This window comes from Chroicocephalus ridibundus, chromosome 24 (assembly GCF_963924245.1).
Source record: "Chroicocephalus ridibundus chromosome 24, bChrRid1.1, whole genome shotgun sequence".
Lineage (NCBI taxonomy): Eukaryota > Metazoa > Chordata > Aves > Charadriiformes > Laridae > Chroicocephalus > Chroicocephalus ridibundus.
Window position 1 is genome coordinate 3,242,404 of NC_086307.1, and position 27,082 is coordinate 3,269,485.

General features: G+C 62.3%; 2 protein-coding genes across 8 annotated transcripts in view; both read left to right on the forward strand.

Annotated features, from left to right (window-relative positions):
* The window catches only part of IKZF4 (IKAROS family zinc finger 4), a 28,661-nt gene extending 7,169 nt beyond the window's left edge, over positions 1-21,492 (forward strand). Inside the window, exons 2-9 of one of the 7 annotated variants that reach the window (XM_063358953.1) lie at positions 1,017-1,071; positions 5,157-5,288; positions 6,955-7,059; positions 11,946-12,206; positions 12,657-12,824; positions 18,399-18,548; positions 19,608-19,739; positions 20,035-21,492. In XM_063358953.1, coding sequence (XP_063215023.1) covers positions 1,032-1,071; positions 5,157-5,288; positions 6,955-7,059; positions 11,946-12,206; positions 12,657-12,824; positions 18,399-18,548; positions 19,608-19,739; positions 20,035-20,756 — 1,710 coding nt within the window. In that variant the 5' untranslated portion in view covers positions 1,017-1,031 and the 3' untranslated portion in view covers positions 20,757-21,492. Of the gene's footprint in view, positions 1-1,016; positions 1,072-5,156; positions 5,289-5,928; positions 6,825-6,954; positions 7,060-11,667; positions 11,854-11,945; positions 12,207-12,656; positions 12,825-18,398; positions 18,549-19,607; positions 19,740-20,034 lie in introns of those variants that run through there. The other 6 variants (XM_063358955.1, XM_063358954.1, XM_063358957.1 and 3 more) reach the window with 6 other exon arrangements.
* A 2,928-nt stretch (positions 21,493-24,420) lies between these two features.
* Positions 24,421-26,824, forward strand: RPS26 (ribosomal protein S26). The gene is made up of 4 exons (XM_063358941.1): positions 24,421-24,522; positions 25,493-25,667; positions 26,492-26,622; positions 26,730-26,824. Exons 1-4 carry the CDS (start codon positions 24,421-24,423, stop codon positions 26,763-26,765), a joined length of 444 nt encoding a protein of 147 aa, XP_063215011.1. The 3' UTR covers positions 26,766-26,824.
* The last annotated feature ends 258 nt before the right edge of the window (positions 26,825-27,082 follow it).

Genomic DNA, 27,082 nt, shown 5'->3' on the forward strand with positions numbered 1-27,082 from the left:
GGCTTCGGTTTCCTCTCCCCGCTGCCGCGTCGGCCCCTCACCGGAGCTGGGGAAGCGAATTGCTGTCACCAGAGGGGGTGGCAGCGGCTCTGTCCCTCTGTCCCGGTGACTTCCCGGCTCTCGCCTGTCCCAGGGGTGCTGGCATCTCCTCTTCTCCCATCTCCGCCCGCTCCCAGTGTCCCAGGTTTGGCTTTAGGAGCTCACCCCGTGCTGCAGTGCTGGTCTGCGTGCCGGGGGTGAGACCCTCCCTGGTGCTCGTCCGCAGCGGCGCCCCCAGGACCCGTGTGTCTGGTTCTGGGCTCCCCAGGTCAAGAAGGCCGGGGAACTGCTGGAGAGGGGACAGCAAGGGGCTACCGAGATGCTGAGGGGATGGAACATCTCTCTGATGAGGAAAGGCCGAGGGATTTGGGGCTCTTCAGTCTGGAAAAAAGATGGCTGAGGGGGGACCTTATCAACACTTATAAATACTGAAAGGGGGGGTGGCAGGAGGATGGGGACAGGCTCTTCTCAGTGGTGCCGGGGACAGGACAAGAGGTAACGGGCACAAACTTGAGCATGGGAAGTTCCACCTAAAAATGAGGAGGAAGTTCTTGACGTTGAGGGTGGCAGAGCCCTGGCAGAGGCTGCCCAGAGAGGTGGTGGAGTCTCCGTCTCTGGAGACATCCCAAACCCGCCTGGACGCGTTCCTGTGCCACCTGCTGTGGGTGACCCTGCTCTGGCCGGGGGTTGGAGGAGATGATCTCCAGAGGTCCCTTCCCACCCCGGCCAGTCTGGGATTCTGTGACCCCCCCGCTGGCTGCTGGCCTTGGCGTTCACCGGGAGTGGGGTGGGGAGGGACCGTGGCGTAGCCCCTGGGGGTCGGTGGTGAAGTCGGTGGTGAGGGTGTTAAGCCCAGGGCTGCAAAGCAGCGTGAAAGGAACACGGGGGTGAGAAGCCGTTGGGCAGTTTGACGGGAGGAGGAGAGTCCCGGCAGCTTCTGGAGGCTAACTCTGACTGAGCTCTGCTTTCTCTTTCAGCGAAGTACCTTAAAGATGGATATAGAAGACTGTAATGGACGATCTTACATGTCTGGTATGTCTGATCTTAATTTTTGCCAGCTATTTTGGGGTGCTAATGTTTTTAAGGTGCTCAGTCTCATACTCTGGGGTGTAAGCAAGCTGTCCCGTGCTCGGTGTAGCTGTGCTGCTGTCGCCGTTGCGGCTTGAGCATCGAGCAGCGGTGTTCAGAACGCCGGCGTGTGTTCTGCTAAATACCGGAGAAGCGTTAAAGCCCAGGGCATAATAAACAGCTAATTTAAAGAAGGGATACCTAGGCTGAGCCTCGGGACTTCACGCTGGAGTTTATGTGCTGTGCGCTCACCTGCTGGTCCGGCGGGCGGCTGCCGGTGCTCGCAGGGGAAAATCTCCAGCCTTGCTGAAAGGAAAAATGTATTTCCAGCCACGGCTGCGCAGTCCCGGTGCCGGGAGATCTCAGGGAGGCTGGTCTGTTCCTTCAGGGCTCCTACCTGAAGGGGAATGGGCGCGTTAGTCCCGCTAACGCACGCTGAACCCGCGACTGGAGGCAGCGCGATATTTAAAACCACCCCCCACGGTGATCTGTGCCTCGCCGAGCTCAGCGCCGTCGTCTATCGCTGCGCGTTAAGATGAAACCCAGGCCGAGTTCCAGCCGTAAAGCCGTGAAACATCCGTGGGGAGCGGGGGAGCGGCGCGGGGCTGGCCTAGATCTTGGCGCTGGAACCGGGATCTTGGCGGCGTCGCACAGACCGGAGCTGCCGTACTGGGCGTCGCGGCCCCAGGGACCGTCTCCGAGGGGACCCCGGGGGCACTGGGCTGGGGGGGGATTTAGATGATCTGGTCGCCCGCAGAAACCTGGTACGGGCCGTAAGGGCAAGCTGGTTTGGTGGGATTTGTTCCTATCTCTGGGGGAGTGGGGTTTGCAGCGTGAAAAGCCCTCGGTTTGTCCGTCTTTGCTGGGGAGGAGAGGGGGATGAGAGTCAGACCTGGTGTGGATGGAGAAGCGGCAAAGCCGGAAGAAACTCTCGCCGTTACCTAAGGCGGCCCCAGCGCCACGCGAGGCGGGAGGACGTCTCTGAGCGAGCTGGAGGAGCCGGGGATGAATGGCTCAGCGGGGATGAAGGTCAGAAGTTGAAGTGCGTTGGAAGGGAAGGGAGGACCCCGGCTGTTCTAACGAGCGGTTGCGGTGGCCGGGACTTGGTGCAGTGACAGAGCCGCGCGGGGGACCTTGCACAACGCCCCTTCGCATAAATCACGCTGTATCCTCCCCGTCCTGACAAAGCTCATCTGCGGGGCCGTTATTTGCTCCTTCTTTCTATGAAGATTTCCTCCCGTCCCCCGGAGGATCCTCGCTTGGCTCTTCTCGAGGCGCTCGCTGCAGTTTGCCGCTGGGGGTTCTGGTTGCCAGGACGGCTCTGTGAAATAACAAAATGCTTCCCCAAAGTTGGCCACTCGCGCCGTTCCAGGGTGGCTGCTTTCTCAGCCGCGCTGGGCTTTCCCCCTGTCCTCCGACGGAGTTTGGGGACGCGTAGGAGCTCTCGGCTCGGAGCTCCTCGTCACCCGCAGAGCCGCAGCTTTGCCTTTCCTCGGGGAGTCCCGTGGGCGAGCTCTCCCCTTTCCCGACAGTCCCTGCGGCAGCTCCGTGTTTCCCGGTGAGCGTGGAGGTGCTGCAGCCGGGAAAGACGGTCCCAAAAGTGGCGAGCGAAAAAAAACCCGTCTCCCTCGGTGCAGCCTGAACCCCCTCGGGTGGGTGCGAGCTTTCGGCACGGGACAGTCCTGGGGCTCCGAGGCTGAGCAGCTCCCAGAGTCCGGAGGGAAAAGGAACAGTTAAAGGAGGGGAGAAGGGAAAAGCGGCGTTACAGGAACCCTGCGGCAGCGTGGGCTTTCTCTTTTGGGCTGGGGGGTCAGGGCAGGCCTAACGAAGATCGGCTAATCGTTAGGGTCAGGGGGGAGGCCGGCCAATTAGCTGCTTCAGGTTGCTGTGAAATGACTAGAGGAAACAAACAGCAGGGCTCTCTCAAAACTCGTTTCTGTGAAATATGTTTAATTAAACGAACTCTTGAAAAAAAAGTTCATTGTTCGTCAAATAACGAGGTAAGCGAGAGCCCGGAAACTCTTCATGAATGTGAAAAACTTTTTCTCCTTTGAATTCTTCACAGGAAAAGAAGTCAGTTTTGAAACAGCTCTGGTAGAGACAGAGCCGTTACTGCAGGAGGGGTAGGAACAAGGTGGAGGCGGGCGAGAGACCTCTCCGTCCCACGCCTCAGGTGGCACCTCCTCGGGCTATAAGTCCTTCTGGGGACACTTAACCCCCCCAAAAAAAGCGGCAGATAACGGCTTTGCTGCCCTTTGCTGGTGTCGGTCCTGCGGCCTCGGTGGTAAGAGGGGCTGAGCACCGTGTTCTGCCCGAGCCGGAGAAAGCACCGGGGCAGCCCTGTCCCCGACCGAGGATGCCCCATGCAGGCAGGGTGGCATCAGGTCCCCGTCCCCGTCCTCTCCCTGGGGTGGTCAAGCACCTCGGAGCTCTGCCCGCAACCGCGTGTCTGCGGGTCAGAGCCTGTTGAGAGACGGGGGATGTTTTCAGGCCATCCCCGCCCCAGCTCTGCTCCCCAAAACAGCCCAGATCTCCTCTATTTTACCCTCTTTTATCTGGGTGCCGGGCACCTGAGAACGGGGTTAAACGCTCTCGGCTCCTTGGATAACTGGGCTACAGACAGACGAACCTGCTCTTGCCTGACGTTCAGGTTTCCATTTAGTTTTTTGGTTTTTTTTTGGGTTTGGTTTTTTTTTTTTTTTTTAGAGCAAACGAAATGTGACCCAATATTTCCTGAAATCTCAAAGTCTGAAAAGTTATCAGAGAGGGGAAATTGCTGAGAGACCGTTGAAACCAGGCGCTGGCTGCTCCCAGGGGTGGTGGGATAGCGCTTCAGCTCTCGCTGCCGCCGGCGGGCGACCGCTTGCAGGAGCCGTTATTGGGGGTCCCGGTGTCAGCCCCGGAGAGAAAAACCCCGTCCCCATGTTGGGGGGTGATTTTCAGAGCGGGGGGCTCCGACAGCGATCCCCCCCCCACCACCACCAGGGGAGCAGAGGGTCTGGGCAGCGTGAAGGTTCGCCCTGGCCTGATCCCCCCCGGGGCGCCGAGGATCAGCTCGGTTATCCCTCGGTGCCTCCAGCCCGAAGGGGATCGGGGATCCCTTGGGATGAGAAGGATCCTGTGGTATCTGGAGGATGAAGCCGGCTGGCAGAGGAGCTGAGCTTGGAGCTGAAAACGAGCTGCCGTGCCCTGCCTTAATGCTTGAAGGGGCGGGGAGAAATTTAAGTTTTCTTTCTCCTTAATGTTTAACTTAAATTTGGGGGTTTTAACCTTTCTCCGACACATGGGAGGTTGGCAGCAGCTGGGAACAGGCTGTAAAAGGGTGCAGTGAAGTTCTTCCTGCTGTCAGCATCACCTGGGTGCTTCGTTAGTGAGCCCCGAGCTCACCTTGGGGGTTAAACCAGCCCCGGGACCAGCCGGGTCCCTTTTGTAGGATGGGAGCCACGTGCCAAGGTAAGCTCACAGGGAAACCCTGCCTAAAATAATTCCCGGCGACTCCGGTGTGAGGCCGTGGGCTCTGGCCGTTTGACAGGGATACGCTGGCGTCGACGGTGCTGGAAAGGTGTGAGATCTCTTCTGGGCTGAGCGTCTCCTCCGGAGCAGCCTGGCTCCGGCGCGTTCTGCCTCCGCGCACACCAGGGAGCTGGGGGAGTTGAACGTGGGATGCTCCTGGAGCTGAGGACCGAGGCTTCGGCGTCCTCATCCCTTGTCAAAGCAGGAGGGTCGGAGCCCAAACGAGCCATGGCTGACTGTAGGCTGACGTTGGGGACGATGCTGTTCTCCCTCGGGTCATCGGGGCCTCTATTTCCCACCGGTGTTTTGGGTGGCCGAGCCCCCGGGCGGCCGCCGGCGTTGTGAGGGCAGAGCTGAGAGCTCGCAGCATCCCTGCTCTCCCGCCTGCTCCATCCTCTCCCCCCGCAGAGCGTCGTCCCCGTGGGCTCGGCGCGGCTCCGTGCTCTCCGGAGGCCGGGGAACGGCACAGCCCGTGTTCCCGCTCGCCGTGCGGTGCCGCCTGACTGTAAAATGACGGTCGTTTCCCTCGCTTCCAGGAATCTGCTCTTCCTGGAAGGTGAGTGGCTGCGTGCGCCCTGCCAGCGACGCAGACATGCACACGCAGCCTGGGCTCCAGCGCTGTTTCCAAGGAGTTGGCTGTGATAACACTCCAGGGTATCTCCAGCAAGGTAGAATAATGCGAGTTAAACGGGAGCTGGGGAGGGGAAGGCGGGGGGGGGGGGGAGGGGGGCGGAGGGGGGGGGATGGATCCTGAAATAGCTCGGTGCCGTCTCCGCTCGCTCCGTGCGCGGAGGAGCCGGGGTGCAGGGGGCTGCGCTGGGCAAAGGGACTGACTACGGAGGGTGATTTATAGGTGTTTGAAATCCCCCGTGCTGGCAGGCAGGAGGGGGAAGGAAAGGCCTGACTCCCCCCCCTACCCCCCGAGATGCCCGTGGAGGCTGAAGACGCTGCTTGTGACCCTTTGAGAGGGTCGGTCTCACCCCACGCAGCGGCTGGTGGGTTTTCGGCCTCAGGACGTGCCCCCAGCCCGTGGGCTAACGAAGCAGCGGGCTCGTTCCCTCTCGCCAGGGCTGGTTTGTTCAGCCTTCTCGTTAACCTCCGCTGCCGTGGCTGGCAGCGCACGTAGGCTTCGCGTGACTCGTGCTGGCTGGCAGCAGCTTGCCAGCCTTGCCGGGGTGCGGGGACGGGAGACGGAAGGGTCCTCGGAGTCTTTTCCGCTGTGATCCCGGGAGGAAAGAAAACCTCTGGGGGTGTGAGGGTGCCGCTGGGGTGTCCCAGCTGGGCCTCGGTCAAGCAGCGATTTAGAAGATGCTCTCAGCAAGGGCAGTTACCATAAATGATTCCCAGGCTCAGCGCGGCTGATGAGCTCAGCGTCCCAGTCGTCAACAGACAATGGGATGAACTGGGCCCGGGAAGCACCGGGAGGAGAGTTTCTCCAGATGCAAGTATTTAGAAATAACATTCCCAGCTGTGCTAAAGGCGGTCACGGAGCTTCTGCACTTTCCATCGTGAAACTCCCACTGTCCCCGTCCCCGCAGCATCGCCGCGGGCAGCTGCCCGGCTCTCGGGCACGCGGTGGGGAGGGAACCGGGGGTTTTCTGCGTGCTGGCAGCCGGCAGGTCTCGCCGGAACAGAAACCTGCTAGCCCCTGGAGGGGAAAAAATGAGTCTAGGCTGCCGTGCAAGTGGCTTGGGCTTGAGGTGATCTGGGCTTCGCTCCTGGTGGGCAGCTGTATGGCTGAATTCCCTTTCCAGTGCGAGTGGGCAAGGGCCTGTTTCCAGGGACAGCAGGGGTCCATCTGGGGTGGGCTCGGCTTCCCTGGGATGCGAGTGTCTGCCTGGGAATCGTCATTTCAGCGGGGACCGTCAAGGAGAGGGACCCCGGTGCCCAGCAAAGGGACGCGCTGGCCCGGGCAGAGCACTGGGGTCAGCCTCGGTGTTCAGGTGGGGGTCGACGGTCGTGCGTGGGAGGTGGCCTGGCTCCCCCCCGGCTGGCACACACCGCGGTGCCGGCCACAGCTCCCGCAGAGTCCTCCCTTGTGGCGTCCCACCCCTCTCCCCTTCTGCAACCGCTCTGCAGCCATCGGCACGGCGTCGGCTCGGGGCTGCGGTGCCTGAGGAGGTGACAGCCGGAGGACGGTGGTCCAGAAAGCGCCGAGCTCCCGTAACACCGTGCTGGTGTGTGTGGTGGACGGTGCCGTTGGGGTACGAGCCGTGTCCTGCAGCCCCTTTCCAGAGCAGAGGTGCTGGGAAGGGGGCCTGGCGGGGTGAAGCCGGTGGAAAGCCACCAGCTGTGCTTCAGGCGTCACTCACTTGTGTTTCCCTCCTCCCAAAGGTAGTGGGGATTCCTCTCTGGAGAAGGAGTTCAGCTCGGCGATCGTGGGACCCACGGTGAGCACACCCAACAGCCAGCATTCCTCCCCGAGCCGCTCTCTCAGTGGTGAGTACGCCGCCTCCGCTGGAAAAACCCTGCCGAGGTCTGCCCGGTTTGTCCCCAAACCCTGCACTCTCTCAGGCGTGACATAAATTGTGACTTCCCGCTGCGGCAGATTTCTCTCGGAGTCTGACTCTTTGTTTTCCAGCCCAAGAGGATAAAACCCGGCTCCGGTCTCTGCGCGGAGCAGCTGCCCTGTTACTGATCCTGGGCAGCGGCTCTTGCGGAGCCCGGAGTTTGTCAGGTCGGCTGCGGTGACGCCGAGGGGTCGGGGTCTTTCCTGGTGGTGCTAAATTTCACTTTCGGGCAGCTGCGTGTTGTGGGCTGTTAATGACCAGAGCTCTGGGGGGGCCGCAGAGCCACGGCTTGCTTTGGGATAAGTTATTTTTTTTATATCCGTCTAGATGGCTGCGGGGGGAAGCCAGGAGTCGCTCAGCTTCCATGTAATAGCCGGGGCAGATTGGGGTCCGCGGTGTGTGCGGCAATTCCCGGAGCAGCGGAACCTCTGCCTGCAGGCGAATGAGCCTGTCGGGAAGTTGTTTGTGTAGCTGCGGGAGGTGGGAGAGCCCCCGGCATGTTCGGCTCCACCGGGAGTGATCACACACACCACCAGCTCCCAGCCTCCGCTGCCCCTGGCCAGTCCGTGCCCTTTGCTTCAGGCACCAGCTTTGCCGTCGTGTCTCTCCATCCTTTCTGCCGGCTGCCCCCTCCCCCCCGCCATGCCAAGAAATAGGCGGAAGAGGCAGCGTGCTCCTTGGGAAGCTCCGCTTCTGCTGGCCCTTGTCACCTCGCAGAGCGGGTGCGTGTCCCCTCAGGTCTCGCCTGGTTTTGTCTCTGCCTCCGTGTGCTCTCACCCGGCCGAGCGCCATCGTCCAGGTGCTGTCGGCACAGTGCCATCGTCCGAATGCCATCGCCGGCCAAGCTGGTGGCTGGCACTAGCAGGGAATTAATCCAGAAACGGGACCAGTGTGGGGAATCTCCTGTCCAGAACAGGAAAATTTCCGTCTCCTTCCCTGTCTGCTGGTGGAATTCTTTGTGTTTTATTTAAAATGAATGAAACTACTTTTTCGGTCATAGTTAGGAACCTCCCCCAGTAAAACAGGTCCGATTTCCGAGCTGTCGCGCTCCGTCCCTATCCTGGTTGCGCCGTCCGCTCCCAGCGCTCGCTGTGGGGATTGAGGAGAAACGTGACGTTCGCCGTGTGCGCGGAGGAGCGGGGCGGCCCTGCCTGAGCTCGGTGCCGGGGGCACAGCCTTCTCTCGAGGAGACACTGTTCACGTCGCAGCCCTCTCGGGGCACCCGTCAAGTTTCCCTGGGCCCGACGTGCTGCTGAGTCGCGTTGACGCAGGAGAAGAAGGAGCGCTGAGACAGGAGAAGTCGGCAAGTCTCCCGCTCTGCATCGCGCTCTCGGTGTTGGAGAGCCGATGGTTGGGCCGTCTCTACCGGATTGACTCAACCGGCACCGAAAAAAACCCAAAAAACAAAAACCCCGGTGCTGCTCCCATCTTTCCCCTCTCCTTTTCCGTAGCAGAGAAACTCCCCCGTAATTTATCCACCTGGGTTCCAGCAGCGAGGTGCTCGGGACACCTCTGCTTAGGTCCCGGCGTTTGAAGGTTCTTCTTTCTGAACCAGCATAAAATAAACCCTAAACGTGACGTTTTCAGAAGGGGTAATGTTATGAATTAGCTCGGTTGCCTTTTTTTTTTTTTTTGCCTTTTATTACTTGCTATTTATTTTACATTTGCCCTATAAAGGCGCTTAGAAGCTCTGCAAAGAAAGGAAATCTTGGCTTTTTCGCGGAGGACGGCTCCGCGAGGTAACGCGGCCTTTTCGCTTGATCAGAAGCAAAAGGAACGGAGCACGTGGACTGACTGAAAGGACAATGCCCATCCTCTTCCCCTTTAACAGCAGGATGCTACTGATGGTATTGCCTCTGATCTGACTTGACTTCCCAGCTGGTTCCGCCAGCAAGCGTCGTGCCCCAGAGGAGCAAGAACATTGTATAACCTGTTCTGCCAGCAGAGGCTTCTCTCCAGTGAGACCGGACCCTGCATTGGTTCTGAAAGGAGAATTACAGAACAATGGTTGGCCCTCCCTTCTATGCCCAGGGAAAAAAAAAAAAAAAAAAAAAAAAGTCCCTAGGGGAATGGGAGAAGGAAAAAAAACAAAACCAAAAAAAACCAAAAAAAAACCCCAAACCAAAAAACAACAAACCAACCAAAAACACAAAAAAAAAAAAAAACCCAGCAGAAAATCAAAGCGCAGCAAACGTCAACTCGCGCCGGCAGCGCCCGCCGCCGAGAAAGGAGCTTTTCGCTCCGTGTTTGTGCAGAGGCGTCTGTTTGCGCCGGGTCTCCTGGATGCTCCCAGGGGAGTGTGGTGGCACCGGCCAGCACATAAATAAAGTCCCGCTCCCGCCCGCAAGAATGCTCCGGCCCCAGAGTCTCCTCCCGGTCTGCAGCCAGCGGTGGCTTTGGCCGGGGGCTCAGCAGACGGTCTGAAAGTGCCTGCGATTGCCAAGGCCGGGTGTATGCACAGTTCATGTTGCCTGGAGCCTCGCTGGGAAGGCGGCATTGTCTGCCGCCAGGATCCAGGAAGGGAAGGAGGGGAGCGAGAGCCAGAATTCCTGGGCTCTTCACCCGGCAATAAACCTCACGCAGTCTGGGATGAATCACTTCCATGCTGCTGCTCCTCGTTAATCCCCGCTCGCGAGGCTGTACCTGCCTCTGGGGCAGAGCCAGAGCCCTCCCGCCCGCCGGCGGGGCGGAGAAGAGGGGCTCCCCCGGCTCCTCGGAGGGCACGGGGTCTCCCCAGGAGCGGGACCGTCTCGCTGCCACCATCACCGCTCTCCGTGAGTCCTCCCTGCCCGGTAAGCGACCCAAAGCCTCCCTTGCTCGCCCACCGGGAAGGATCGTCCCTGCCTCGGCCGATGGCAGAGTTTGGTCGGAAGCCCCCCAGGTTGTAAAGGTCAAATCCTCCGGCTGGTTCAGTACCCGGGACGTTACCGAGGTTCTCTCGAATGCCCTCGGCGGCTACGCTGCGACCGTCGGCGTCCCCGGCCCCTGGGTGAGCATTCCTGCTCTCACAAAGAGCTGAACCAGCCCCCGGGGGTCGAGTCAGCCCCAGATCTGGAAGCTGCTGGGGTTTCTGTGTGGTTGTTCCGCTCCCTTCTCACGCCTGTCTCCACCAGGCAGCCTGCACTCCGCAATCTCCAGCTCCGCAATCTCCAGCCCTCCGGGCAGCAGCGGAGGCTCCTTTGTGTATATAAAGTTCATTTTCCTCCAGCCCCCACAGTTCTCCTCTTAAGGGATTGGGAAGAGCCTCCTGCTTTAAATGGAAGAAATAAGAATCTGATATTTAACGGGATTCTGTAAATATTTTGTTTAAGCCCGCGGGCTCGGTGCATGGCCATGTGGGTGACCTGGATTCGACTTTACTCCATCCTCGTCTTCCTCCGGCCCGTTGGGACCGGTGCTACGGGAGCAGGTAGCGGGTGCAATCGGCCAAGGAGCCTCCCCAGGGGATTCCCTCTCGCTCCCGGCTGCTGGCGATGGCTTAAAGTGGGAGGAAACTTTCCAATTTGATCATTTAAAGACCGGCTGTCCAAGCAGACGACTTTTCACCGCGGCTGGGGGTGTCCCGGCGGCAGTTCTCCCTCCAGCAGAGGGTCCGGCTGGCGTCGGGAGGTGGGACAACCGCTCGGATGCTCCGCTGAGGGAGGAAGCGGGCAGGATCTGGGGGGACAAGTTCGTCGGGAGGTAGCGGAGGGAGCAGAGGGAGAGGTTTTTCCCCTCCGTCCTTCCCTCTCCCGATCCCCGCAGGGCTGCGGCTGGCTGGCAGCGGAGGGAGCGGAGCGGTCGCCATCGTCTCGGGGAGTGTTTGATTTGTGGCATTCCACAGATCATTAGAGCAGCCGGGAATGTAGGTCAGGGCTGGCGCATCCCCTCGCCAGCCTCCGCTCCCCGTGCGGCAGGAGGAAGGAAAGGTAGCGGCGGGGAGGGAAACCCCGGGGGCTTCGCTTTGCTGCCCGGGCCCCGCGTCCCTCCGTCCCCCGGTTCGGGTGGGCTTTAGAGCACGGATCCTCCGGTCCTGCCCTCGCTCTGCTCCTGGCCGGGCCAGAAACGTGGTGGCCCGGCAGCCACCAAGCCCTCGGCCGTGGGACCTGTCCCCGCCATCGCTCACGTCCGCTTCCTTGATTTCACAGGAGCTTTCTTGGGGTTCTCGGTGCCACCCCGGGGGTGGTCGTCCCTTCCCTGCGTTTGCCGCGATTCCTGCAGCCTCCTGGGCGGCTGAGGGCAGGGGAAGAGGCCGAGCTGCCCGCAGGGGTGGGGGTTTTCAGGCAGCACCCTCCTCTTCGGCTTCGTTTTTTCTGCCTTTAAGATAGTTGATGGATTCCAGGTCTGGTAGCGAAGTTGAAAACTTGCGGTGAAGCGATGGCTTCTCCAGTGAGCCGAGATTTCCTGCCGATCCAGGAGGCTGGTGTCGGGCTCTCTGTGCCAGGGGATTTTGAGCCTTTAGTGATTCAGAGAGTCAAAATTCGGTGTCTTTGCTTCCTCTGCAGGACTTCAAAAGCACGAGCGGTTTTCCTTTCCCCCTCTGCCTTTGAATCCTTTGAATCCAGGGAACTAAATGTCTTTTTCTTCAGTCAGTTGCCGCGCAAGGCGGGATGCAGAGCAGTAATCCAGCCCATAACCTCCCGTGATCCGGGTTTGATGTCTGTTCTTGAGTAGTCAACAAAATAAGAAGATGCACCTTTATCGCAAACAAATCACTTAACGCGTCCCATTCTTTCTTTTAGGAGTAAGTCTTGCCTCGGCTGCGCTCCCAGCTTCCTTAACTCCCGAGTTTTATTTCTCCGCTGACTGTGTTTTATCCCTTCCGCCTCCTCGCAGCAAACTCCATCAAGGTGGAGATGTACAGCGATGAGGAAGCCAGCCGGCTGCTGTCACAGGACGACCGGATGCTCGAGAAGGAGGACAGCGTGATCGTGGAGGACTCGCTCTCGGAGCCCCTGGGCTACTGCGACGGGACGGGCCAGGAGCCACACTCCCCTGGGGGCATCCGGTTGCCCAACGGCAAGCTGAAATGTGACATCTGCGGGATGGTGTGCATCGGCCCCAATGTGCTGATGGTGCACAAGCGCAGCCACACCGGTGAGTGGCAGCCCCGAGGCCGGCGCTGCTGCCGGGGCAGGGGCAGGTTGGGCTGGAGGGATGCAAATTTCGGAAGCCGGGTGGCAAGTGCGCATTGGCTGGTGGGCACAGAAGCCGCGGGAGATGGGTGTCGGGTCCCAGCTGCTGACCTTGGTGGTGGTGGCCAGGAGGTGCCAGTGAGGAAAGGCCCAGGGGAGTGTGCCGAACTGGTCTTTCCTTGTCACCATCCAAGCGCCAGCAGCGGGTCCGTCGCTCCCCAGGCTGGAGGTCACATCCAGAGCGCGGCGTTCGGTATTTAACCCGGGGCTTTCCTCCTCCGACACGCTCAGCGCTGCTGAGCCCCTGAATGCTTCTGGGTCTCCCGGGCTGTCGAAGCGAGAGCCGCTCCTCTGCAAACCTAGAAAATGCTTTTCACGGGGGGGGTTTTCACCCGCTGCTCCGCTTTCGCAGGAGAAAGGCCCTTCCACTGCAACCAGTGCGGAGCCTCCTTCACCCAGAAGGGAAACCTCCTGCGCCACATCAAACTGCACTCCGGCGAGAAGCCCTTCAAATGTCCCTTCTGCAACTACGCCTGCCGCAGGAGGGACGCGCTGACCGGCCACCTGCGGACACACTCCGGTGGGTAGCTCCGGCCGGCTGGGACGGGAGGAGGCGGCAGGGAGGGGGACACACGGTGACGGTACAAAACCAGGGGATGGAGCTCAGCTTCCCAAAGCCCCGACCTCGAGCTCTGAGCCCACGGCACCCAAACTTGCTCTCGTTTCGGCTCCCCACTTGCCGCCCTCGCGACAGCGCAGAGTGCGTGGCGGCGTCTGGTTAACGCTCGGGGAGTTCCGCTGACCTGCGGCGCCCGCGGGGGTGGCTTTGTGCCGCTGTTTTCCAGTCATTCCTGGGGGTTATTGCATCTCTTTCTTACAAAGATAAATGTTTAATAGATTTTATTGAGTTAAGATAGGTCCCACCCTTGGGTGTGCCCTGCCCCAGCGAAAAACGAGCGCCGAGGGGTTTTGTTTGCGTGTTGTTTTGACATTGTCCTTTTTAAATACGACATTTGAGATGTGGTTTTTCACCCTCCGGTTCCGTGATGTAAGAGCTGGCAGGGGCCAGGGGTGGGGGGTGAAGAAACGCCAGCCTGGCCCCCCACCCCCGCCCCGGCTTGGTGAGGGTTTGCCCTTGATTTGCGTCCGCTGGCGCGTCTCTGCGCTGCTGACGGGGCTTTTAAAGTTCACGCAGACGGCGTTGAACACCTGTGACTCGAACCTTTTGGGCGCCGCGGGGAAATGGGCGTCGCGTCTTCCTGGAAGCAAGAAGCCTGGCCCCTGAAGAGCCTGTTCTCATCGCAGCCTTGCCCAGAGCCCACAGACCTGCTCCCCCCTCGCAGCCTGGCCCGAGCCCCCCCCGCCTTTTCTTTAGGTTTCTGCCCTTCTCAGCGGGAGGGTGCGACGCTCCGGGTTGAAGCTGCCGTCTTGCTGTGGGCTAATCTTCCCTCTTGGCTCTTTCTTTCGGAGTTTGTCCTCTCCCCCATTCCCCCCGCCCCGCACGCACATCTGTGACTTTCTGGGAGATGCCGGAGGGGAATCCGGGTGCTTTGACCCCCGGAGTGAGGTGCCAAGCCCGGAACGGGGCTGTTGGATCGGGGGCTTGCAGGAGCTTTCCATCTACGGCTGGGAGGTTAGAAAGGATGATCTTTAAGGTCCCTTCTAACCCGAACCGTTCTGTGATTCTATGATGTCGTCTCTGGCCATCCCTGCTGCCACGGGACAAAGCTGCTTCTCGGTGTAAAACTTTTTGGGTCTCTCTGGTTCTGCAGCCTGGCCGGAGTGCGGCAGCAGGTGGCGTTTCCGACACCGAGATGGTCGGAAAGAGGAGGTGAGGTTAGTGGCCTTGGGCTTTGCCCGTTAATGGGGAGAAACGGCAAAGAAATCCTTTCCTCGTGTTCTTGCCTTATCTCTGAGGGGGGGGAAGAAAGCAAGGCGGCAGTAGTTGGGGGCAAAAACCCAAGTGTCATTAACCCTAGAGAGCAAAGAGTGCGTGTGTCTCCTCCCGCCCCGCTCGGAGGGTGAGGAACACCAGGCTCCGGTGACAGCCCGGCTCCCCGCCAAGCACCGAATCGCCGCAGTAGCACCGAATCGCCGCAGCAGCTTCTCGGACCGACTGAGCCGGGGCCGCTCCGCCTCGAACGCCTTCAGCTCTGCCGATGAATCCTTCCGTCTGGAGCGCTCAGCATCATCCCTCGTCCTCCCCTCCGCTCGAGCGGCGGCAGCTCCATCTTGGGCAGCGCTGCGGCGGCTCGGGGAAGGGTTTTGGCGCAACAGAGCTTTGGCATCTGTCCGCCGCGAGCTCGCGGTGCCCCGGCGATGGGCTCCGAAGCTGAGCGGCTCCGTTCTTCCCTTTGTTTAAACCCTCCCCGTCCCCACTGTGTCGGGGTGGGGGGTTTTGGGGCGGTACGTGGCTGGAACCCCGACGCGCTGGCAGCAGAGAATCGTGCAGGTGGACGCGCAGACCCAAAACCGGGGTTCCCGCGGCTGGCGAGACCCTGCTCCGAGCCCGCGGGGGCTTTCTCCCAATTCACGTGCTTCAGGGCACCCCGAACCGTCCAGACCCAGAGGTGCGGGGTCATTTCTGGACCCCTCGCTCGTGTCTCCTCTTGCGGGTCGAGATGCCCCTCGGGCTGTTCCTGTTGGCCACGTTCCTCCTCGCTGAGCCTCCGGAGGTGGGTCCTTGGCTGTGCCGATGTTTTCCCCGCTGCCAGGCATGGCAAGGGTCGCCTTGAGCCCTGCAATCCAGAGACACAGAAATGGGGCAAGTCCTCACAACATATCAAACAAAAATTAGTCTTTATGGGAGCTAATTACTAAGAAAACCTTCGTTTAATGTGGATTTCACAGGCGAAAGTCTGGCGGTTACCCTGCCTGGGTGGAAGGCAGCGGGGCTTGGCTTTCCCTCCCTCTGCCTTAACTAGAGGCCTGCGCGTTTCATGCCGTCCCCATGAGGGACAGCGAGCTTTCATCTCGGAAGACGTGCTGTCCAAAAAAGTGAGGTATTTAAAATCCAGATCAAACACTCTGCCTTGCTCTGAAATAGATCAGAAGCTGCAGCCCCCACCCGGGACGGCCCAGACGTGCTGCCCGTCCCCCGAGACCTCCCTCCCTTTCAGTCCTCGCCGCTTCGCAGCCCGGTAAATAAACGAACCTGGAGCTCGTCTTCGGAGGGAGCCCTTCTGTTTGTTGTACTTGGTCAGAAGAAACTTCTCCTGGCGGGGCCCGACGGCGAGGAGAGCGTCCCCCTTTGCTCACGGTGTGGGTATTCCGTGGGGTGAAGAACTTCCAGGGTCCCAACCAGAGCTGGCTGCCCGCTGGAAACCTCTCGCTCGCGTTAGGCGACAGATGGAGCCACGACAGAGCATGTGTCGGTGGGTAAACGATGTTTTCAAAGGATGGACTAAGGAGTAAAAGGAAAAACGGGCTCAGCACGGAGCCTCCCTCCTTGTCCTGCGGCCACCGTAAAGCCCGGGAGCTCCGAGGGGGAGCCCAGCGCGGAGCTCACAAACCCCAGAGCCCCCAAAGGCGGGCTGAGACGGGGAAGGGGAAGGCCGGAGCCTGAGAAAATAATAACTTCAGGGTATCCACGCGGAGCTTCCCGTCTCGGAAAGCCGTCCCCCATCCCAGCGCTGCCGTCAGGGGAGCTCAGCGAAGCGCAGGCGCGCGCAGGGGTTTGGGTTGTTGTTTTATTTAGGAGGAACGAAACTGAGCCGTCCGAGGAGCTCTTTTAACTTTAAAAGCTGTGCAAGTGATGGAGATTAATGAGACGTAATGGAATTTGGAGCCCAGGCTTTCCCATCTTAAATTGCTAGATTTGAGGGGCGAATTCCTAACGCGCGTTTTTGGGTTCGGACTCGGAGGCTAGTGGCATCCTCGGCTCCCTCGGGACTGGAGTAAACCAATATTCAGCTGCTCGGTGACAATGCCGCCGCCTGGGGAGGGCCGGGAGGAGAGATTTGCGCTTGTCGTCGCCTTCGCGGGATTGATTTCTAACCCGCAGCTTCGCTGGTGAAATCCACGGTGGCTCCTGGGCTCCCAGATCCGCCTGTGGCTTGGCTGAGCCACCGGGCTGGGACCGGGCGAGGGCACGACGGCGCGTGTGGAAGCGGCCGCTCTCCCCCCCCGCGATCCCCAATTTTTTGGGGGCTCTGCGGCAGCGTTTGGGCAGGATCCGGTACTTTGAAGGTGTCGCGGGAGAAGGTTCTGGCCCCGGCCACAGAGCAAAACACTTCACGTGAACCCCGCTGTCGGAGCCGGGGCGGGGGGTAAACATTGAATTCACCTACAGCTTGAAAATGCGTTGTCGTTTTTTCTTAAAACAAAAAGAAAAAAAAAACAACCAGTTAAAGGTTAAACCACAAGCTGAAAAAAAGGAAAAAAAAAAGAAAAAAAAACCCCCGAAACAACCCCGTAAATCTGACAGGAACAGAAAGAGCCGGGTCCAGGCGGGTCTCGGCGGCTCCTGCTGGAGACGGGGCGAGCGTGGCACAGGCTGCCCTGTGTCCCTGCCAGCGCGGGGTGGGGGGGTTGGGGGGGGGACAGGCTCCGTATTCCAGCAAAACCAGACGATTTTGGGACACTAAGACCAGCCCAGGAGGGAAGGGCTCCTCTGGGCCGCCGCCATCGCTGGCTCTCGCCTGGTGGACGACGTCCCCCTCCCCAGCGTGAAGCTTTGGTGCTTCGGGAGGGAGAAGGGGCCGCGTTCTCCATCCCGGGGGTGTGCCGGGCCGGGGGCTGCAGAGCCCACCCCCCCGTCTCCTCAGCTCCCCTGGAATTGAACCATGGAATCATGGAATGGTTTGGGACCTTAAAGCCCAGCCAGTCCCACCCCCTGCGCTGGGCATGGACCCCCTTCCCCCACCAGACCAGGTTGCTTAAAGCCCCTTCCAACCTGGTCTTGCCTTTTTTTTTTTCCCCGTTAGCATCTTCTTGCCTAACGAGCTGCCTCCCCGAAACGCGTCTAACCCCCGCGGCCGCGGGTCGCTTGGAGCCTGCATCCCGTTTCCCCCTCCCCAGACTATTTCATGGGATGGGGACGGCCTTGCCCTTTCCCCCGTGCCCGAAGGAGCATGGGCTGCTCTGCCGCGCCGCTCTGGGTAATTATACCTAATTAGCGATCACCCCCCCACACCCTCGTAGCGAGCGGCACGAAACCCCCACGTCAGCGTTTCCCCCGTCCCTGCGCGGGCGATGGAAAGCGCGACGGGGGCTCTGAGGTACCGTCCTGTCCCGTCCCGTCCCCCCCCCGGGGAGGGGTGGTGGTTTCTGGCTGTAAATCGTCTGCTGGTTAAAACGTACAGATAACGATGTGGTGAGGAGCACCCCCAGTGTGTTCCCCCCCCAACCCCGGCGTCCGGTGGTCCCCCGGCGTCTGGTGGTCGCCGGCCAGCGAGGCTGAACGCCGGCCCTTGGGTGGCTTCGCCGCTTTTCAGTCAGAAGTGAGAAAATTGGGAAAATCGGGGTAAAAATGTGTCTGGCGAGCATTTTATCGTGCATCTTGGTGGGGTGGGTGGGGGGGGGGTGCACCCTCCGCGCAGCGGCTGAGCCACCCAGCCCTCGGAACGGAAAGTGAAGAAATGCTTAGAAATATTTTAAAAGCTGGAGGGGGGTGGGGGGTGGGGGTGTGTGTGTCCAGCTGCCCCCCTTGAATATTGCCTTTGCCGTCGGGGCTCGCAGCGGGGGGCTTTACCCGGGGGCGCGGGACGCGTGTAACCCCCGTCGCTGGCGTCCTGGGGGCAGAGCGTAGGGAAAAGCCAGCTCTGAGGCGCTGGGGTGGAGATATCTGGCCGAATAACGCCCGATTTTCCCAGCTCCCCGTCTGTCGACGAGCATCCAGCCCTTCTCCCGCGCCTCTCCGGCAGGGAGCGGCAGCCGAGGGGGGCGAAGGGAGCCGCCGGCCGCGTGCGGTGGCCGTGCTGGGCTGGATGGCGGCCAGGAGGAAGGCTGAGAGCCCCGCGTCGTCGTGGCTCTTGCTCCCGCGGCCGGCGCGGTGGGCTGACGGCGAGGGGGTCGCTGCCCCGCCGCCACGCTCCCTCCTGGGCCCGTTCCTGCCCCTTTTCTCTCCCGTTGACTCGCGTCCAGCCCTTTCCCGGGCTCTCGAGGGCACGACGGCTGTTTTTAACGGCGGGGCTCTGGTTTGCTTCTTTCGCAGTCTCCTCCCCCACCGTCGGCAAGCCCTACAAGTGCAACTACTGCGGCCGGAGCTACAAGCAGCAGAGCACGCTGGAGGAGCACAAGGAGCGGTGCCACAACTACCTGCAGAGTCTCAACACTGAACCGCAGTCGCTGGCCGGCCAGCAAGGTCAGTGCCGCCCCGACGCCGCAGCCCCGGCTCCGGGGACAACCACGAAGCGGGGGCCCGGCAGGGTGGGAATCGGGGGCGCGGGCTTCGCTTGCCAGCCCCATCTCGGGCTGACGGCGTCGAGCTTCGGGGACGCTCTTCCCGTTGGGAAAAGGGCTGGGGGTGGGGGATGATGCTGCGTGAGCCCCGGAGCTCCCGGTGCCCCGGCGATGCGGGGGATGAAAGGTGCTTGTGCGTGTGCCTCGGGTGATGCCGCAAACCTCTGCAAGTGCAAAGTGTCACCTCCCTGCTTCCTCCCCTCGCCACCGGCTGAATTCCGAAGCCTGTCCCCCCCTGCCCCTGCCATGAACCGAAACCCCCCCCTCGGCCCGTATTTCTAGTGCGAGAACTGCCGAGAGCGTTTTCCATAAGTAACAGAACTCGGCTACGCGCCGCGATGTAGGGGATTTACCCCTCCGGGTGTCCAACACGGGCACCGCCTGCCTCGGAAGCACCTTCTGGCTCCTCCTCGGAGCCTGCAGCTGGACAGACTCCCCCCCAGCCCCGGCTTCGCAAAGAACCAAAACCAGAGCCATCCTGGCTCCTCACCCCTCCCGGAGCCGGACCTGGTCCCCCCAGAGCCCCCCGGTGCTTACGGCCAGGGTCATCGCTTGGGGCTGCCCGGATTTTACCCGGCTGATCCGTAACGTACGGGGCAGGGAATGGCGGAACCGCCCTCGCCTCTCCCCTCCGGGAACGGGGTTGAGAGCCGGCAGGAAAAGCCAGGGCACTTCCATCCGTTGAAGCCGGCTCCTCTTCCCCAAAGCGGCAGGAGCGGGCCCAGCTCGATGAAGAAGGGAGGCGGACCGGCTGCCGGCGCTCCCCCGCGACCGCCTCGCCGACGGGGTAAGCTCTGGGCCTGGAGCAGGTAGCCCGGGAGCCTTCCCGCAGGTCCGTCCCGGCTAGCAGAGGGCAGGAGAGGTTTGCCTCGAGTCTCCGGCCTTGGGGGGCGCAGCGTCCCCATCCCGCTCGCCCCCTCCCGCGGTTGCCGGCTGATCCGGGTTTCCCTTGTCTTGCCAGGTGACGAGATGCGAGACCTGGAGATAGTGCCGGATTCTCTGCTTCACCCCTCGTCCGACCGGCCGACGTTTATCGACCGGCTGGCCAACAGCCTCACCAAACGGAAACGCTCCACACCTCAGAAATTCGTGGGTAAGGGGATTTCCCTCCCCCCAGCCCCGGCTTCCCGGGCAGAGAGGCGGGAGAGGGGGGAGCCAAGGCCCCCCGCACCCCGGGAGCGGAGACTCTGCACTTGGGCAAGCGGCTGCTGTTCGTGTGGCACCTTTCATCCCCCCCTCCCCGGGCTGGGACGGGGCCGGTCTGGCGCGCGGTGCTGGGCTGGGGGGGACACAGGTGACATTTTGGGACGGGGTCGGGGGGGAGGTGTGGTGTGTTTGCACCCCAAAACCAAGGCTGGCCGCGCTGACGCCGCCCTCCTTCCCGGCAGGGGAGAAGCAGATGCGATTCACCCTCTCGGATCTCCCCTTCGACGTGAATTCCGGCTTCGAGAAGGACGTGGAGATGGTCTCTGCCCACCACCCCCTCGACCCCTCCTACGGCGGCTCCCTCTCCCTGATGGGGGGGGAGCACCTTCGCCCCCTCCGCCTCCCCCCCACAAACTGCATCTCGGAGGTCACCCCCGTCATCAGCTCCGTCTACACCCAGATCCAGCCCCTGCCGGGCCGGTTGGAGATGCCGGGAGGTCGGGAAGCTGCCGAAGGGCACGAGGACGTGGCGGACGCGGTACAGGTGGTTTACCGGAGCCGAGAACCCACGTCTCCCGCCAACGGCTGCCAAGATTCCACGGACACCGAGAGCAACCACGAAGAGCGGAGCTCGCAGCTGCCGGCGGGGACCTGCGCCAGCAGCCGCCAGAGCCCGGCTTACGCCAAAGAGGATCCCAAAGCGCCGGAGGGACCCCCGGCCGCCCGCGTCACCCCCAGCTCCGCCAAAGACGCCCTGCGGGTGGTCAACGAGGAGGGGGAGCAGATCAGGGCCTTCAAGTGCGAGCACTGCCGCATCCTCTTCCTCGACCACGTCATGTTCACCATCCACATGGGCTGCCACGGCTTCAGAGACCCTTTCGAATGCAACATCTGTGGCTACCACAGCCAGGACCGGTACGAGTTCTCCTCCCACATCGTGAGGGGCGAGCATAAAATCGGCTAAAATATCCCCCCCCCCTCCCCCAACAACACCCCGTATCCCCCCCCCTCCTCCCCAAATCCATCCCCGTCCCCCTTTCCTCTGCCTCCAGCTCGGCCCCTCTCCATCCATCCCCCCTTCCCAGCCCCCCCGGCCTTTTAGGGCACGGAACTGTTGGGGTTTGGTTTTGTTTTTGGTTTTTTTGGGGGTTTTTTGGGGGGTTTTTTTTTGTTTTTTTTTTTTCTTTTCCTTTTATACGCCTTTGCACTGACTTTTGGCTACAAAAATATTTGAAAAAAAAAATAAAAAAGAAAAACAGCGATAACTAAAAAACAAAACCAAAAAAAAAAAAAACCAACAAAAAAAAAACCCAACAAAACAAACACAAAACCAAACACAAAACCAACCGCCCCCCCCACCCCACCCCACCAGGAGGAGGTGGGGATGGGGGGCAGGGGGGGAAGCTCTTAACAATTTGCCTTTTTATAATGGAGTTATTTAAATATTAACGGACTTTTTTTGTGCTTCCCGCTGCCCCCCCCCCCAAACTCCCTCCGTTATTTATTAAGCTGCTTAGTTTCTCTTTTTATAACTCTTTCCCCCCTCCCCTTCCCCCCCCCCCCCCCATTCCCCGAAGTCTCACTTGAATTTTTGAGACTGTTTTTTCCCCCCCCCCCCTTTTTTCTCTCCCCCTCCCCAACCCGGGTCCCGGTTTCGGGGCCCTTTCCTTGGTGCGAGCCCGGTGTTGCCCCTCCCCGCTCCGGGCACAGCGAACCTCAGATTAGGTGCTAAACCCCCCCACACCCCCCCACACCCCCGCCCCGGCGACCCCCCCCGCCCCGACTCCGGGACCCCCCCCCCCCACCTCCACTGCCCGCCTTGGGGGGGCTGCTGCGCCCCGAGCTTTAATGAGTCCAAACCCACGGAGCGTGAAGCAGGGACCCCCCCCCACCCCGGGGTTGTGCCGTGGGGTTTGAAGCCCCCCCCCCCCCGCCCTCCCCCAGCCCCATACCTCCGGCGGGGTGGGGGGGGCCGGGGGGGTCCCTGTCTCTCCCCTTCAAAGAAGGAAACGGGGTCTCCTCTTCCTCCTCCTCTTCCTCGGCACAGGCCAGTATCTCCAGCCCGCGCTGCTGCAGGGGCTGCTCCCCCCGTGCCCCCCCCCCCCCGGCTATGGGGGACGCCGGACCCCCGGCCTGCCCCCCCCCCCCCGCCCTCGCTCCCTCGACCTCCAAAGCCTTCCCTCCGGCGTTCCCGGGGGATCGGAGGGCTCCCCCCGTGCTCCCGCAGCCAACCCCCCCCCTGCAACAGCGGGACCCCCGGGGGGGTCTCGGGGGGGGGGGGTCCGATGAGGGGCGGGAGGTTGGGGGTGTCATCTCCTGCCCCCCCCTCTCCCCCCGGGATGGGCTCCGGGGGCAGATCGCCGGGAGCCGGATGGTTTTTGGGAGCGAGACGCTGAGAGAGGGGGGTCCAGAGTTGGTGTGTTGTGTCCCCCCCCCCCCGCCCTGCCCCGGGACAGGGATCCCCCCCCCCCATGGGACAGTGTCCCCTGGCCAAAGTGACATAGCGGGGCCGGGGGGGGTGGCGCAGCCGATGTAACCAAAAATAAAGCGGGGGCTGCAGGGGAAGCGGCCGCCCCCCCTGGTGCTGCCGCAGCAGCCGGGACCCCCAGGGCAGCCCCCCCCGCCCCAGCCTGGGTGGGGGGACCCCGTTTTTCCCTCCCCCCCCCACCTTCTTCCTCCTCCAGGCCCAGGATGCATAAACTCCCCCCCCTCGGACGCAGCCCCCCCCAGCCCAGGGGGGGCTCCTGAGGACGAAACCAAAGTTGTTCCTTTTCTACGGACACACGTGAACACACACAAAACCACCTCACGTGGGGGGGCCACCCGCTGCCCTCCCCCACCTCCGACCCCCCCATCCCCCCCCCCCCCCAGCTTTTTCTTTATTGTTATATAGAATTTTTTTTTTTTTTCCCCTCCTTTTCTCGCTTTTCCCGGTGCTGGGGGCTGCGGGGCCAGAGGGGACGGGCGACCTTCCCCCCCTCGCCCCCCCCCCGCCCCCGCCCAGCACCGAAACCAACCCAAAAAAGGGGTTTTTACAAAGCGAGTGGAAACTGGGCGGTTTCTGCCCCCTTTTTGGGTTGGTTTTTTTTTGTGTGTTTTTTTTCCCCCCCTTTCCCTTCTTTTTTTTTTTTTTTTTTCTTCTTCTTTTTCCCGGAAAAGAATCTAAAACCGTGGGATTTTTGTAAAAACAAAAAAAACTCCAGGTCGCTTTACTCCTGTAAATATCTATATTTTTTAATCAGATGGATGAAGAACAAACGAGGATGTGCAATACCCTGCCCCAAGCCCCCCCCCCCCCCCCCAACTCCTTCCCCCCCCCCACCTCCTCGGTGCGCCCCCCCCCCAGCATCCCCAGAACCTCTCCGGCTTTATCCCTTTCTAAGGAATTTTCATTTGTCGAGCGTTCATGGATTCTTCGCTGTCGTATTGGGTTTGCCCTTTTTTTGTCAGGTTAGACTCGCTTTTGGATAAAAAAAAAAAATAACACCCCCCCGACCCCCGACCCCTTGTCCTGTCCCGTCCCCCCCCCCTCCCCCCCCCCCCCAGTGACCGCAGGAGCTTTTGTATCTGTAAAATATTGTAATTACCTATTTGTGTAACGAGATCTACTACTGTAAGTTTTGTACTGTACTGGCTGAAGGTCTGTTATAAATAAACCGGAGTAATTTAACGCCTTTCCCCCCCCCCGTCCCCTCCCCCCCCGCCCCGGCTCCCTTTTTGGGGGAGGGTTCCCTTTGTGGGGGCTGGGGAAGGTGGGGAAGGACCCGCAGGGAGGGTCAGCTTGGGGAGGGGGGGTTGGGAAGAATGGTGGGGGTCCCCCCGCCATGAGCACTGGGGGGTGGGGGGGGCAGGATGGTGGTGGGACCCCCCCCCCCCCCTCCAGAGTTAGGGGGGGGATTGGCGGGGAGGGAGAAGGATGCTGGGGATACCCCCAGTGTGTCCCCCCCAGCCAACCCCCTCTAGGGCTTTCGGGGGAGGGGGGGGGGGGGGAGGACACTTGGGGACCCCCCCAGTAAAGGGTGGGACACTGGGAGTCCCACCATGAGCAGTAGCGGGGGGTCAGGATAAGGGGGGGGGACACATAGGACACTGGGGGTCCCCCTCTAGGGCTTTTGAGGGGGGGCAGAGGACACTTGGGGACCCCCCCAATAAGGGGTGGCACACCTGGGATCCCCCCCATGAGCACTGCTGGGGGGGGGGGGAGCAGGGTGGTAGGACCCCCCCCAGAGTTGGGAGGGGGGAGCCTGGGGACTCTGGGGACACCCCCAGGGTTTGAGGGGGACACTGGGGGTCCCCTCTAGGGTTTTGGGGGGTTTAAGGACACTTGGGGAACACCCAATAGGGGGTGGGACACCTGGGATCCCCCCCATGAGCACTGCGGGGGGGCAGGATGGTGGGACACCCCCCCCATGGTTTGGGGGGGACACTGGGGGTCCCTTCTAGGGCTTTGGGGACACACACACACACCTGGGGACCCCCCAATAAGGGGTGGGATCCCCACGATGAGCACTGGGGGGGGGCAGGATGATGGGGGGGGGACAGGATACTGGGGACCCCCTGGGGTGTGTGGGGTCCCCTCTGTGGGGCGGCTGGGGACACACACACGAGACACTTGGGGACCCCCCATAATGGCGGGGACTCCCCGCCTTTGCCCCCCCTCAGGACTACAACTCCCAGCGTCCCGCGCGGCGCGCGATGACGACACACGCAGCGCGCACCACGCAGCGCGCGTAAATCACTTCACCGCCGCGCGTCGCGCCGATCCCTCCGCCGCGGCCACGCCTGAAAAGTAGTCCCCGCCCCCCCCAGCCCCCGCCGCCGCGCTCCCGCCCGCCCCGGGAACACCCCCCGACCCCGCCGACCGAGCCGTAGCGGAGCGGCTCCGTCGGCGGGGTCGGGGGTGTTCCCGGGGCGGGGGGGAGCGCGGCGGCGGCTGTGCTTCCGGGGCGGAGGGAGACTATATAAAGGCCGTGGCGCGGCGGCCGGGCCCTCTTTCGCCGTCCCGGCAGCGAGATGGTGAGGGCGGCGTGGCCTGGGGGGGGCACGGGGAGGCCTCAGTGAGGGTCCTGAGGGTACCGGGAGGGTCGTGTGGGGCCTGGGGGGGTTTGTGAGGCAGAGGGAGGCCGTAGGGGCCGGGGGGAAGCGGGGATGGTGGCGGGGGGGGTGGGCGGGGTGGCGCGGGGGGGCCGCAGGGCCTACATGGGCCTGGGGGAAGCCCCGTGGGGGGTGCTGGGGGAAACGGGCGGGACTTGGGGACCCGTGTGGGGCAGGGGCGCTGGAAAGTGGAGGGTCAGAGCTGGAGGGGGGGAGGTTCGTAGGGGCTTATGGGGGTCGAGGGATGCTGTGGGGAGGCTGGAAGAGGGAAAGGGGGGAGGGTGGAGGGAGGCCATAGGGCCTATATGGGGGGGGTCTGGGGGGCACAGGGTAGGGCGTGTGGGGCAAGGGATCGATGGGGGGGGGGGCGAACTGGGGGGGGTCCGTAGGGAATTATGGGGGGTCAGGGGGTGCTATGGGGAGGGGGGGTAGCGGGGAGGCCATAGGGCCTATATGGGGCAGGGGGAGCTGCGGGGAGGTTGTGGGGGGCTGGGAGAGGGGGCAGCACCGGGAGTATTGGAGTCTGCCAGGGGAGGAGAGGGTGGGGGGGGGGGCTGGGGTTTATCCTCTCCATCCTCACCCCCCCCCCCCCCCCCCCCCCCCCAGACGAAGAGGAGGAACAACGGCCGGGCCAAGAAGGGGCGGGGGCATGTGCAGCCCATCCGCTGCACCAACTGCGCCCGCTGCGTCCCCAAGGACAAGGCCATCAAGAAGTTTGTCATCAGGAACATCGTGGAGGCGGCGGCCGTCAGGGACATCTCGGAGGCCAGCGTCTTCGACTGTAAGGCGGGGGGGGATGGATGTCCCGCTAATATCCCCTGTGTGTCCCCCTCATGTGACCCTTGACCCCGCCCCATGTCTCCAGTCCCCTCAGTGACACCCCTGTGTCCCCCAAATGTCACCCCTGTGCCCCATGAACCCCCTGTGCCTCGTCACCCCTCCTGTCCCCCAAATGTCCCCCCCTATGTCACCGTGACCCCCCTCGTGTCCCCCCCGTGTGTCACCCCGGCCCCCCTGTGTCCCCCTGTGTGTGTTCCCCAGTGACCCCCCCCGTGTCCCCCAAATGTCTCCCCATGTCCCCTTTGTGTCCCCCCATGTCACCCCGACCCCCCGTGTCCCATGTGCCCCCCCGTGTCACCTTCTGTCCCCCAGATGTCCCCCAAATGTCTCCCCGCAACCCCTTTGTGTCACCACCTGTCCCCCAGATGTCCCCCCCGTGTCCCCTTTGTGTCACCCCGACCCCCCCTGTGTCCCATGTGCCCCCTGTGTTGTCCCCCCGTGTCGTCCCCCAAATGTCTCCCCATGTCCCCTTTGTGTCACCCCATGTCACTCCGACCCCCCCCGTCCCCCACGTGCCCCCCAGATGTCACCCCCTGTCCCCCAGATGTCCCCCTCGTGTCACCCCGTGTCCCCCAAATGTCTCCCTGTGTCCCCTTTGTGTCTCCCTATGTCACCCCGACCCCCCCCCATCCCCCAAATGTCCCCCCCCATGTCCCCTGCGTGTGTCCCCCGACCCTGCTCCTCCCTCCCTGCCTGGGACAGGGGGACACCTGTACCCTGAGGGTGTCGCTGACCCCCCCCCGCGTGGTTTTTTGCCCCCCCCAGCCTATGTCTTGCCCAAGCTGTACGTGAAGCTCCATTACTGCGTCAGCTGCGCCATCCACAGCAAGGTGGTGCGGAACCGCTCCCGTGAGGCCCGCAAGGACCGGACCCCCCCGCCGCGCTTCAGACCCGCCGTATGTATTTTTGGGGGGGGGGAAGGGAGGGGGCGGGGGGGGCGCTGGGGGTTCCCCTCCCCCGGATCCCCCCTGACCTTCTCTCCTTCCTTCCCCCCACCCCGCAGGGCGCTGCCCCCCGGCCCCCCCCCAAGCCGATGTGAGGAGCCCGACGTGCCCCCCCCCCAGCCTTGCGCAGACCGAATAAAGGACCCTGCACCGAGCCCGGCTCCGCGCCTGTGGGGCTGTGGGGGGGGGGGGTCGCGTCGCTCTGGGGACACAGGGGGGTGTTTGGGGTAACCACGGGGCTCCTGGCCCCCTTCCGGGGGGGGGGATGGGGGGAAGCCGTGTGGAGGTAGGGGGCTGCTGCCTTCCCCCCCCCCAAGGAGGTGCCCTGTCTTGCTGGGGGGGCATGTGGGACGTCATGGGGGGCAGACAGATGGATACACCCCCCCCCTGCCCCAGAGTGGGTTGTGGGGGG